The sequence below is a fragment of the Leptidea sinapis genome, chromosome 15, assembly GCF_905404315.1.
Source record: "Leptidea sinapis chromosome 15, ilLepSina1.1, whole genome shotgun sequence".
Lineage (NCBI taxonomy): Eukaryota > Metazoa > Arthropoda > Insecta > Lepidoptera > Pieridae > Leptidea > Leptidea sinapis.
In genome coordinates, this window is record NC_066279.1 from 2,471,682 (window position 1) to 2,485,395 (window position 13,714).

A 13,714-nucleotide genomic window follows, 5' to 3' on the forward strand; every position below is an offset into this window, starting at 1 on the left:
CAACATGCAAATATATATAATAAAATAAACATACAAACCACAAATTGTTTTGGTAAACTCGAAGATCTTGCTTCTCTTGGTCAATAATTCACAGATTACTAACTATATGGTTAGTGCTGATACTGTTTAAATTCTCTTTGATTAGAGCTTGCTTGGTAAAAATGAATTTTCTTTACAGATATGTCGTACATAGTCAAATGTACGACAGGCACTTGACATGACATGACGGAAACAACTAGCCCAGAAAATTGCTTCAACGTAAACACAGAAAAAAAAATTGTTGAAACAAAATTTATACGTATTGTTTTTAAATTTGTATTTTATTTCTTCTTTCACATTGTATATGATCTACTATTTCTCATAATGTAATGGGGACTTTGGGGTAATTCTATTCACTTGCAACATTATTTGGCTGTCCGTGTGCGAATTGGAGAATTTAAGTAGGTACATGACAAATGACAATTGACTGAACGGTGACACTGATGACATTTTACTCTGACAAATTATTGTAAATGGATGTCAGAATCAGTTGGTTACCTACTGGTTATTTTTTTAAAGTCTACCTTAAAAACTAGTTTGAAAACAATTTGTTTTTTTTTTCAACAAGTTGTTTGTTTTAAACAAACAGCAATCATCACGTTAAAATATCATTAATGATATGTAGGCAATTTTTATTATTATACTATTCAATAAAAATAGAAATGAACATTGAAAGTTGAAACGAATCGTCACTATTAACTACGTGGATCTACACGTATTACCTTACCTATATTCAATACACAGTCACGGACGAGTAAAAAAAGATCCGTGTACACAGTAAACAAAATTGATTATCAACGATAATTACCTATAAAAAAAACAGAAAAATTAGTGTGAAGGAATTATGACGGAGGAAAGTTATCAGACACTCATTGAGATATCACCTTTACTTACCGATCATGAAATCAGCAAAGCTTTGACTGACTGGTTCAAGGAGGCAGTTACATTTACAAAATGGGAGGTAATTTCGACATGCTTTACATTAAATAATACATTATAATAAATAATATTATACTAGGATGTTCTATAAAACTACGAATTCAATCTTTAGACCTTAAATTTTTTTTTTTTATATTATTTGCTATTATTTTATCAAGATGTGAAAAATACCTCAGGGATTTTTTTTTTATGACAATAAGGAACAAGACGAGCTGATTCAGCTGATGGTACAATTTACATCGGTGTATCAATAGCACGCACTGCGGCGCCCGTGCCGCGAGTCTTGAAATTGTTTAATCACCTCGTAGAAGCCCACCCTGATTGTTATCTATTTACTAATAGACTTGAAGTGTTGGTGCAGTTGCTGCTCCAACTTTGTGAGTCCTCGCATAATAGCGTCTAACATTTATAGTTTAATGTATTTGATTATTGTAATTGGTGTTGTAACCGTTTTAATCAAAATAAATAAATAAGTGCCACTCCGGATTCTTGAAAAACTCTGAACCGCACTACAATTGTTCTCGCCACCTTGAGACATACAATGTTAAGTCTCATCTGCTCAGTAATTTCGCTAGCTACATATGATTGTGACAATCTGTTTTTTTCAACACATGTACATGTATTATATATTCCTTATCATCAAACTATACTTGAGTGGACTGGAACTTTAAGTCAGACAATTACTTAGGTTTTATTTTTAACTCAGAAGGTCCATATTGCTATCTGATGCCAGAATATCCACATCAAAGCCCATCTGCGAAGCAATACCCCAAATGGAAAATGAAGAGTTAAAAACTTGGTAGGCCTATTATAAGCTTAGAATTAACAACCTTTATTATTTGTATAATTTCAGTATGTAGATGAAACTGGCAAAGGTGACTCCTACTTAAGTGAAGTCATAAGAATCAGAATTTACGGGAAAACGGATGATACACTTAGACATATTCAAGTAGTTCTCAAAACAATCCCAAAAAATATTTGCAGAAGACTTACATACCGTAGTCATGATTTTTTCAAAAACGAAATAAATTTCTACACAAAGGTCCTTCCAACCCTGCTTAGTTTTCAAGCGAAAAAGCAAATGACTGATCCTTTTTTAAACTACACAAATTTATTTTTAGCTTTGTCTGATGGAGTGCATGATGTGATATGTCTTGAAGATGCAACTCTTCAGAATTATGGAGCTGCTGTTCGTCAAGAAGGCATTGATTTAGAGCACTGCAAATTAACTTTAAAAGCCATAGCTAAATTTCATGCAATATCATTTGCTTTGCGAGATCAGAATCCAGATATCTTCAATAGTACTAGTATATTTGTAGATGAAACTTATTATGATGCAAGACATTGGCTTTGGTATGAGCGCTTCTGGAGAAGAATTTCCAGCATAGCAATTGATGCTGTTGAAAGAGAATATCCGAATTCTATATATGTTGACAAAGTTAAAGGATTTGCTGTTCCAGAACGATATCAAGACATGATCAAAGCTGTACAAGACAAAACAAATGCTGTATTCTCCCATGGTGATAGTTGGACAAATAATTTTCTTTACAAGTATGATAATGGCACTGTGGTTGATGCCAAAATAATTGATTTCCAACTTACAAGATGTGCCAGTCCTGTTCTAGATGTAACATTTATGATATATGCATGCACAGATCAAGAATTAAGATTGAAACATTACAATGATTTATTAAAGTATTATTATGAAGTATTGGCAAAACAAATAAAAGAGATGGGTAGTGACCCTGATGTTACTTATTCATGGGATAGTTTTATGACAGAGGTCAAGAAGTATTCATATTTTGGTCTAGCATTCAGTTTTGAATCAACACCATTTATAATACTGGCACCTGAAGATGCAATTAGTATGGAAATGACGGTAAATTATATGATTCATTTATTTTTTAAATTATTAAGTGAGGCAAGAAATTAAAAAAAACATATTGATATAAAGCAAATAATTATCAATAGCCACTCAATAGTTAATCAATGGCCACAACACTATTTTTATGAGAAAAAGTGATAAAGAAAAAACCTTGTCTTTAGGTTAGTTTTGTTCTTGTCTTATATTTTGATGTAAGCACAACACCATTTCTTGTCATTATTTTCTGCAATATTCCATTCCCCTTTCAGTTTGAGCCTTAAACTTTTTTTTAACTTTGATTTCTTTCTTATGTCAGTGTTTTTATTTCTGAGCTTCAGATGCTCCATAGCATGTTGGCAAGACTATATTTTATTCATAACTCTTCCAGAGAAGACCAATGTTTGACTGGCATATTGGTATTGAGGAATCCATATATTTTTTTTAATTTTCATGCTATAATTTTACTTCAGTTTTTTCAAGATTAAGAATGTTGATGATACTGAAGGAAAAAGTTTGTCAACTTCATTTACATTACTGTTTTTGTCAAATGAGATTAGTTTTATTAAGTACACATCTTCTTCTGGATTACCAGACTACTACTAAGTACTGGTACTAGTATCTCAATTGTTATACATCTGAAATTTATTAATGTGATTATCAATTGAAGCGAGGATTGCCTTTGTTTGTAAATTGTCCTACAAATTGAAATTAGGTATTCACAGACTATTGTCCCCCAACTTGATATCTACTTCTGTACAACAGTGCTGGCACAATATAAGTTGCTCAACTACAAACATACTTTGAATATTTACACAATAAGTGTAAGTAAATTCTTTCACTCTAAGAACATCAAATATGAATTTAAAAAAAGAAAATATATTGGTTCCTCCTCCTGAATTAGAAGGAACGATCCTAGCTTTACATCATCAACGCTACTTTGACCAGTAATAATTAACTGATGAATCTCATGCTTGTCTGCCAATGACTGACATATAATAATTCAAAAAAAAATTCGAGATACACAAAATTTGTAGGGTATTTGTTAGATAATAATTGAACATTAATCTGACAGTTGTTAATATTTTTTTTCTAATGTTACAGGGTGAAGAGAAGAGAAACATTGATGATTTTTGGTGTCTACCACCTATTAAAACAAAGGAAGGTAGATTACGAGAGGCCAATAATGTAGTACATTGTGTGGATCAGGGATATATATAAAATATTGTAACATTTTCAAAACTGTGAAAAATCTGAAAAGAATAGCTGATTGATGACAACTTTTAAGGTCTTATACAGATACAAAGAACAACTGCAAACACAAGGCACCACACTTATACATTTTCTTCCCCAAAATTGGTGTAATATGTGAACTGCACCTTAGAAAACCTGCTGTTTGATTATATTACTGTGTGGTAATATAGCCAATATTAATACTTGTGCTGCAGAAGGCTATTGGTGGTATTTATACCCTAGGTAATTAATTATATTTTACAAAAATATTTCTACAATCTTAAAAGTTTAAAGAATCTTGATGATATCTTAATGATACCACAGAGTGGGAATGTGCGCCCATTCTTCTCAGATCTGAGGCATACATTTGCAAAAGTGTTATAATATGGTACTTTTAGATGTTCAATAAGTGATTACTTTAAGGCGCTATAGTCCTAAAAGTAACATTTTTAAAAATCTACTTAAAATACTTCTACAAATACTACGGTTCCAATTTTTTGACATGTTTATCTTCATTTCTTTATCTAAATTATCGCTGTTTCGAAAACACGATTACGAAAAAAAATCTTGATAGATTTATTTTTTGAAAAATAGTCTTTTTTATTTGAATTGTTTATATTATCATAAAACTATGATAACTATAAACACAAAACTTATTTTATTCGATAGTTTATTAGTATTTATAAGTTTTCACTGTGGGATTTATCAATATGCTTTATGAATTATTTTATATTAATTTTTTTCGTAATAAACCAAACGCGACGCCTTGGTTGCATGCTCGCTCAAGCCAGCAGTACGCCCGTGACCACTGTCAAGGAGGGTACGTGTCTCTCGGGCTCACATTACGTAAGAATTTAGCAAACAAGTACAAAGCGGGAATCATAGTAAAAAAATAATGATGATGCGACAGCGTATTTGTTGAAATATATAGGTAAATGTAAGTCGGAAAGTACTTAAATAAAATTTACGTAATATTATTTTGAATATTATGCCACGCGGATTTTTGTATATATGTACTTTAGGGCAGTTAGATAAATCCAAGATGACCGCCGCACAAAATTATGATTTCAGCAATATGGATATCGTGTCCGAGGTTCTCGAGGGTGCAGAGAACGATTCTGTGCTCATTTTTGAATTCAAAGATGGCCGCCGCTCATAATTATGATTTCAGCAATATGGATATCGTGTCCGAGGTTCTCGAGGGTGCAGAGAACGTCATGCCCGACGCCCGTGTCCATGCGTACCTATCGAATCTAACGTTCGAGCAATTTTTACCTAAAGTGTTGGGAAAACCTCGCCTTAATTAATTTTTTTAAATCAAATTTTCTGCTCAGGCCTGAAACATAATATTCCATTAGTTGTTTAAGTTCTTTGTTATTTGTTTGAGTTAGTGTAGCAGGCTACATCATGCTCGTTTAAATGTTATTGTTTGTGGTGACGTCATGTAACAGGTTGTTTTCTTTTAGTCGTATACTGTCAGCCTGCGCCGGCATTAGCTCCTTATAATTTAAACCAGTAGCTAACGCACATAACAGCGACACCATCAATCAAGTGATGTGTTGCCAGCCTTTGGGATGAGAGTATGCTCACTTGAAGTCCCCTAGTCATATTGGTTCGGGAATATTGCAGGGGTTTCGTTGTTGATCAAGTCATCTCGGAACGTCTTGATTCTTATTTAATGAGAATATTCTGTTTGGCGTCGCATAGAGATGTGGGGTCTCTCTGTAACTTCTACAGCATATATCTCGGGGAGTGTTTGTGTGAATTCGTGAATGAATTTCACCTGTACCATGTTGATGTCTGATATTCCGCAAATAAGTAGAATCTTTTCGCATCACACAGCCACTTTATGAAATCAACTGTCGACTGTTCTATTCCCGATCCAATACAACATAGGAACTTTCACGTCTCAAGTATTTCAAGTCCGCTCATCAATCAAAAAGCATAATGTTTTAGTAATGCTTCTTCGCAAAAAATAAACAATGTTAGGATCTTTACTTATATAGTTTTATTATTTTTTTAATTTGTAATTAATATACATATTTGAGATGTTACAACACTTGACTGAACCCAATACTGTGAAAACTATACCTTACCTTGCCTTATGCCAACCACTTTTGACCTACTGTATCCCTGATTGGGGTGGAGCCCGCGTAACTATTACATAAGTAAACATATTAAAGTATTATTATTAATGCTTGTTTTATTGTAAATTTAACTTTGGAATGGACTTCATTCCAAAGCTTAGAAGAAAAAAGAGACTCCAAGTATTATTAGATTTCCTTAAATATGGCAGCTTCTAGATGCTAATGATGAGTTGATGAAATTACCCCACCACTGTGAAACAAACTGTTCACGACCATTCGAGTAAGTTGTACGCAGTAAAATGGTTAAGTGTGTTACAGAAAATCATTTGCACGTTTTTATAAATTATCATTAAATTTATGCACACTGTAAGTCAAATTTCGCGAAAATTCGATAAGTACTTAGTGTTGTAAATGACCCTGGTCCGTTGTTTTGTTAACTAATGATTTACAAAAACATGCCTATAATAGCATGTTTTTCTTGTTTCTTACAGTACTGTGGACATTATTTTAAAATATCCTTACTAGCTTAGAATAAAAACGCTTAGAACGAGAGTAGGCCCAAGCGAAATAATGCAGTTTCAATATGGTCTTTTATTCTATACTATTCTTCCTACTATGGCTCCTGTGGAAGGTATACCACAAGTTTGCCAATGTCACGTTAAGGTAGACCACCAAGCTTAGAGTATTCTTTTACTAATTTTAATGGTATTGATCGGTGCTTAAGATTGAAACAAGTTTTATTTTCTTATACCTGAAACAAATATACATGCTGTTAGGACTATAGACAAACACAAATATAATTACTTAAATTACTTGATATAAGTACTTAGTGCTATTTACAACTTAATCTTATTTATTTTAATATATTTACACAAAATATATACAAAAGGAGTGAAAACTAGGGAGAGGAGACATTTAAAGGAAGTTGGGCGGGGAATTTCAGGAGGTATAAAATTGTATAAAGAAGGTTGTGTTAAAGGGCAATTGAAGAATAAATGATCCACGTTTCCCTCATCTAGACCACATTCACACAAGGAATTGTCCCTAATTCTTATTTTAGCCAAAAATACTGGGGTACAAGCATGATTAAAACGTAGACGACAAATAGTTGAAATTACTGACTTGTTGGGAATTTTAAATTTCGAGAACCAAGGTTTCTGAGGAATTACGGGTTGTAGATCTCCATAAAATTTGCCTTTAGAGTTTTTGGAAACTTGCCAAATGCTGGACCAATTCTCATGCAATGTGGGTTTCAGGATGGTGCGCAAGTCATGGGAGAAAATTTTTGAGTATTGGAGGGAACCTGTTGCAATAGCTGTCTTCGCACAGGCATCTGCATTTTCGTTACCAAGAATGCCTGAGTGACCTGGAATCCATGCTAAAACGATGTTAATATTGAGGTCATAGCATTCTTTCAAAGATTCCCTTATTTTAAATATAATTGGAAAATGACTTTTAGACCTAAATGGATTTGACAGTATTGATTGAAGGCAACTTTTGGAGTCTGAAAGAATAATAGAGTTGTTCATGCCATGAGCCTTAACAAATAAAATTGCTTCAAGAATGGCAATTGATTCCCCAGTGAAAACAGAAGTGATAGATGGGCAGCTGTAACTGAGTATAATTCTTGTTGAAGGAATCCATGCTGCAGCACCAACAGGGCTCATGTCTGTTTTTGAAGCATCAGTGTAGATTTTATGCCAATTTTGAAAATCAGAGTACATTATCTGAGAAAAAGTTTTATTGGCTTCTATGGAAAACTTATCTATACCTAAGTTTAAAATTACAGATGGTTGGAAAGTGAGTGCACTAAAAGGCATAGTAAATAGAGGCAATTTAGAATATTGAAAGAGGGGGTAAGAGAGGTGAACACATACATTTCCCGCCGCGTCAGTGTCATTCTGTCAACTTCCAGGACAGTCAGTGCGCAAAATTTAATTGAAAAATTAAAATTACTAACTGTGCAGTGAAACGGTGTCACAAAGCGTCTTATAATAAAAATTATGGTAAGAAAATACTATTTCACTTTTGTATTAGCTTAAATTAAAAGGTCAAACAGCAAAATATTTTGTTAACAAAACAGATGCCATTAAAAAAATATGTTGCCAGCTATGAAAGTCGCAGCGCAAATTTACAATTTCAACAATATGGATATCGTATCCGAGGTTCTCGAGGGTGCAAAGAACGAATTTGGGATAATTTTTGAAAACAATCATAATAAATCAATTAATATATGAATTCAATTTTAGTTCCACGTGGCTCAACAATTTCCGAAAGATGCCTATAAGATGTTTGGCATTAGGGTTATCATTATAACCACCACACATATGTATAGCCCTAAAATAATTTTTCACCACAGCCATCTTGGATTTAAAAAATGATCCATATTGTTGAAATCATAATTTTGCACGCCGGCCATCTTGGATTTCAAACATGATCCCAAATTCGTTCTCTGCACCCTCGAGAATCTCGGATACGATATCCATATTGTTGAAATCATAGTTTTGCACGGCGGCCATCTTGGATTTCAAAAATGGTCCCAAATTCGTTCTCTGCACCCTCGAGAACCTTGGATATGATATCCATATTATTGAAATCATAATTTTTCAGGGCAACCATGTTTGATTTAGAAAATTATCCCAAATTCGTTCTCTGCACCCTAGAGAACCTCGGATATAGGTGGGAACGGCGCCTCTATCGTCTCGCTTTTTCGTTTCATCGAGTTTCAAAAACCAACAATTCTAAAGAACTTCTTTACTTACACTTCAAAAATTGTTGCAACAATAATTAAGTATGTGATGTTATTATTAATTAATTCTTAATTCATATTTTATTTCTTCCTTCTTATTATTATTATTATTACATATAATCTAGTATTTCTTACAATTTACTGATTTAGGGAAATGTCTAAACAGTAACTGAGCTATACTTATACAAGCAACACTGTGCTATTGTTGATCAGCATTAATGTTTTTGGTACAAAATAAGGAGTATATTCTGTGTATTGCAACTACATTTTAATTTGGGAGTTTCGGCGACATTGTTTTCCATATTAAAAATGTTAAAGACCACTTCTAAAATAGTATAGTAAAACAAGTGTTCTGTAAAATAGAAAAACAACTATTCCATGAGTCTGTCAAATGACACACTATATTATATAATATTAAGAATAACTAACTGAAATTTCCACTTAATTTTATTTACATAAAACACTTACATACAATTGTATATTCCACTTTCAAATTATTCTATGCACCCCGTAATCCAGTCACTTTTCTATAAGCACTAAAATATTCTAGATACTGATATATAGTGTCTATGGGAGTGTATATCTCATTCATTCTACTAAGAAGGTGTTGTGGTGGCTGTACCGGTATTGTAGGTCCTAGGATACCCTGTAGGAACTCTCGCAGTAAACCCCATACTGCGTTAGCCATAACACAGGGACGATATTCCACCTGAAAAATTTAACAAAACCTTAAAGTTTTATTTTTCCAACACAAAGAAAGTTGAATACAAAAAATATACACAATAAATGCTTAGAAAAATTATAAATTGTATTATAATGAGTAAATGTTTTTTATTTGCACAGAGCCTTTGGAAAACACCAGCTTTGTTTACTATTATTCTTATTATTATCAATAGACTGAATCATGTATACTTTAGATTTAAGGCTAATCTGGATATTCTATGTTATACTCTTATAACAATTATTATCGTTTTATCTACTTAACTGGCTATAATGGCTAATAGAGATATGATGGCTTAACTGAGAAACAACTATATTTTAAACATTACTCTCCTATTCCTAGGCTCAGACAAACAACTAACAACCAGCTAAGACTAGTCTAATATCTGTGGCCCAACATACTAAAACTATGTTTGTTGATTGTCATCAAGAAAGTAAGATATGTTTTGTTGTATTTCTTTCACTGTATTACTTTGGTAAAAAGGGGTCACCGATTTATAACAAATAAACACAGCAGAAAAATTCTTACAAATCAAATTAACTGAATCAATAATATTATGTCACTTACTTCAACCAATATTCCTTTGAAATTTTGATTCATAGTTACAGAGCCCAATTTCACACAGAAATCTCCGAGTTCAAACCTGGGCCCTTTGCTCTCAATCTTTGTTTGTTTCTTAGATGTATAATGCTGACTCAACTTCATCATAAGCAGGTCAAACAAACCATCAGCAATCACATGAAATGTCTTTGTACCACTCTCAAGTATTGAAAAGACAGATGCTGGTTGTTCTGAGTTATGGAGAATGTGTACAGTCTTAGTTGTGCCTGTAAATTATAAAAACATTTACAATATCTTTGTGTTTAAGATTTATTTTTTAAACAATTAGATATAATGAGTATTCACTGAGAATTAATGACAGCAGAACTATAAACACCACAGTCACATTGCAGACAGAGAAAGAGTTGGATTAAATGTGTGGGACAATACATGAATACCTAGCAATGTCCTGGAGATAGTAGGAGAGGCCAAGAGTCACATCAGTTTATAGCACTGCATGAGTATTGTAATTATTTTTATGGAAATAAGCAAGAGAGTGAGATTTGACCTCATCCCACTATGCTATATGTAATACTACTCTTTCTCTTAAAGATGGATTCTTATATGTATTTTTATTTTTAATCTTCAAACTGACATATGGCATAACAAGTGTAGCACTATGTTGCAGAAACAAGAGGTAAGGTGGCTGTACTGAATGAGCATCTCCTAATTCTCAAAGTAGAAATTAATTAGGTTGCATTTGTATTGAGTTGTAACTAATATAATAACAACATGCTGCATTTGTAGCAGTATACTTAGTATGTATATACTTAGCAGTAATGTCACAATCCCTAAAATAGAATTGGTTCAGATTTTTAAGTTTTGAGTCTTGGTGTTAAAGAAGGGTAGTGTGGTGTAATTGTTGTGATAATAGTGTCCTGATTACTAGTCAATTATATGATAGTAACGGTTGAAAGAACTCTACTCATATCCCCTTTTTTTAGCACTTGATGATAGATGTAGAAGATGCAAAATGTAAAAATGAGAAAGAAATTTGCATATCAACAAACTACGAATATCTTCTTTTTAAAAAAACATGATTTAGAAAGCATAATACATATAAAACGTACCCATTTGAGGATGTGATAGATAACTCTCACAGTCTACAAGAAATTGGCCTTGTTGTGTTGCTCCTAATGCTAAAATCCGCTTAGTAAGAAGTTCAATAGCATAGGTGCCGGTTCTATTTTCCGGCACTGGATATTGCTGTAATCTATTAAAAAATATAGGTTAGAACTGCTTTAAAAAGCTCGTTTAAACTTTACAATAACAATTACTTACACTGTAACGCCCATATTAATTAACGGTGGTTTGGCTAACATCTAAATTGCTAACATTGCTTAAAGCTTAGCATTTAGATTAGCAAATTACACCAGCATATTCTACTATTTTTAAGATTTAAAAATATTAAAGTTTGAATAAAATAAACACTAACATATAAAACAAAACAAGATTTTTTTAAATTATTGGGAGGGAAGGCAATATTTATAGTCTAATCTGAACTCTGAGCACAGAATACTCAACTCAACACAGAGTACTCTAAACTCGGAGTCAGATAAATAATTTTATTGGAGAATCGAGATTCAAAATGTAAGCAATAGTGTTACAAACTAAAAATTGAGCCTGAGAACCCTTGTCCATAAGATTGAGATATTTAGACTTTAAGGCTCACTGGGCTGAGCTCCTAGAATCCATGGTTATGAAATAAATTAAAAAAAAACAATGGGCTCTTTACTTAACGACTAAAGGACATCATCCATACTCATTAAATAAAAAAAAATCACCGGGCTCTAAACATTTGGCTGCTGTAGAGGTCAATAAAAGTGAATAATATTAAAAAAAAAAATATATTGGACGTAGTCGCCATTTTACAATATGTAATACCATCACTACCGTAAAAATAAGAAAACAAATACTCTTAGCTTGGTGGTCTATTTAACGTGATATTGGCTAAATAGTGTTGCAATTGCTACAGAAGCCACAGTAAGATGAATATATTATTATTCTTATTCTTCGTGAATGTGGTCTTTTCACTTTCCTGTTATAGTTATTGAGTTTTTTTTTGTTAAGTGTTCTTTATTATGTGTACAGATATTGTTTTATTCCTTTTTTCTTTTAACAAACGAACTATGGATAAAACAAGTTCGTCGACCAAACAGGAAATTCTGTCACCACCTTAAAAGAGAGAAAAAAACTCCTATTTTGCTTCTGAAAGTCAACATTGATCTTAAAGTGATTGCGCAATCAAGACCGCAGAGACCATGGGAAAAATAGTAAAAGAAAAAAAAATAGTGAAAAATTCACACCGCCTCGTAAAACCAGGTCTACGAAGAATATTCGATATTGATTTGAACAGTAAATCGTTCAATCTTAATGAGGTTGTAAAATTATTTTAAGAGGTTTGGAGACTGAGCGTTTGGAGATTAAATAAAACAACTGCTTGAGTAGTATGAAGAATGTGAGGAATATGTGGAATATATATTTTATTTCAGTTACACGATATATATACGAAATCCTTAAAACTAGTTAACTTCTGTTCGGTTCTTATAAGAGCTAATATTACGGTATATAAAATAATATGTTCGTTTAAGAACTAATTTTTCGGAATACGCTTATTACAGTTAATATGCACGATTTATATTTCTACGATATATAATGCTACGAAGGTATTACGTTAAAAGTTAGATCTTAGACATTTGCATTAATTGATGTTATTGGTTGTAGGTACAGCTACAGAGGGTTTAAAAGATTTGAGGCTGAGGTGTAGTGACTGTAACCAGCATTTATAAAGAAGGCAACAAAGTGCGATTGCAACTACCTTATTGATTCGGAAATGGATCAATTATTTATAATAAGAGTGATTGGTTCATATTCTTAATCATCAAGCTCTTCAGTTTCCGAATCAGTGAGTGAATATTCATATTAAAACTTTATATATTATATTCTATAGCAATTTAAAGTATTATCAAATTAAGAAATTCTTTAGTAAAAAGCAACACGGGTTGCACTCCAGGAGTACCGACAGAAGTGAAAACTTGAACATTAACGTTGTACATTTTTGAATATTTTGAAATGGTTAGGGCATCAATTCGCACGAATTTCTGTATTTATCAGTATACAAGTAATAGCATTTATGTGGTTAAATACCAAGAATATACATTGTGCTATCGTACCTATACAATGACAATTTATATTAGATAAAAAATTTAACACTTCAGAACTATTGCAATTATTTTACATTAAAAAGTTTATCCCTCAGAAAAATTAACTTTCATCCATTATTTCAACGACTGTCTTACGAATTTTCGATCAGGTCACGCGTCCTGGCGCGAGTTTAACATTTTATAACCATCCCAAGAAAAGTGTTCAACGCCGGCGAAAGAAGTTTTCACTTCAATAACAATATCTTTTTTTTTTACTACCTAGGAAAATGTTGAATTGCCCTGAATTATCATTTTGACAGTGACATTTCTTTGTTTACATGA

At 32.4% G+C, this 13,714-nt stretch overlaps 2 protein-coding genes across 8 annotated transcripts; one reads left to right on the plus strand and one right to left on the minus strand.

Annotated features, from left to right (window-relative positions):
• The first annotated feature begins 544 nt into the window (after positions 1-544).
• LOC126968404 (uncharacterized) lies at positions 545-9,733 on the plus strand. Of its 5 annotated transcripts, XR_007730195.1 has the most exons (5): positions 545-1,000; positions 1,832-2,857; positions 3,944-4,315; positions 7,416-8,165; positions 8,770-9,733. XR_007730195.1 is itself a non-coding variant. In XM_050813421.1 (3 exons), the coding sequence occupies exons 1-3, from the start codon at positions 884-886 to the stop codon at positions 4,058-4,060; spliced, it is 1,260 nt and encodes a 419-aa protein (XP_050669378.1). In that variant the 5' UTR covers positions 545-883; the 3' UTR covers positions 4,061-6,267. The 5 variants fall into 5 exon arrangements, 2 of the variants coding, with proteins under 2 accessions (XP_050669378.1, XP_050669379.1); XR_007730196.1 differs by lacking the exon at positions 7,416-8,165; XR_007730194.1 differs by lacking the exons at positions 7,416-8,165; positions 8,770-9,733 and adding an exon at positions 5,144-6,267.
• Positions 6,058-11,725, minus strand: LOC126968417 (mediator of RNA polymerase II transcription subunit 20). 3 transcript variants are annotated; one of them, XM_050813442.1, is made up of 5 exons: positions 11,511-11,725; positions 11,300-11,442; positions 10,197-10,456; positions 9,377-9,617; positions 6,058-6,910 (listed from the first exon to the last, which is right to left on the minus strand). In XM_050813442.1, exons 1-4 carry the CDS (start codon positions 11,549-11,551, stop codon positions 9,408-9,410), a joined length of 654 nt encoding a protein of 217 aa, XP_050669399.1. In that variant the 5' UTR covers positions 11,552-11,725; the 3' UTR covers positions 6,058-6,910; positions 9,377-9,407. The 3 variants fall into 3 exon arrangements, with proteins under 3 accessions (XP_050669399.1, XP_050669396.1, XP_050669397.1); XM_050813440.1 differs by lacking the exon at positions 6,058-6,910 and having other exon boundaries at positions 9,338-9,617; positions 11,511-11,724; XM_050813439.1 differs by lacking the exons at positions 9,377-9,617; positions 10,197-10,456; positions 11,300-11,442; positions 11,511-11,725 and adding an exon at positions 6,986-7,979.
• Between the last annotated feature and the right edge of the window lie 1,989 nt (positions 11,726-13,714).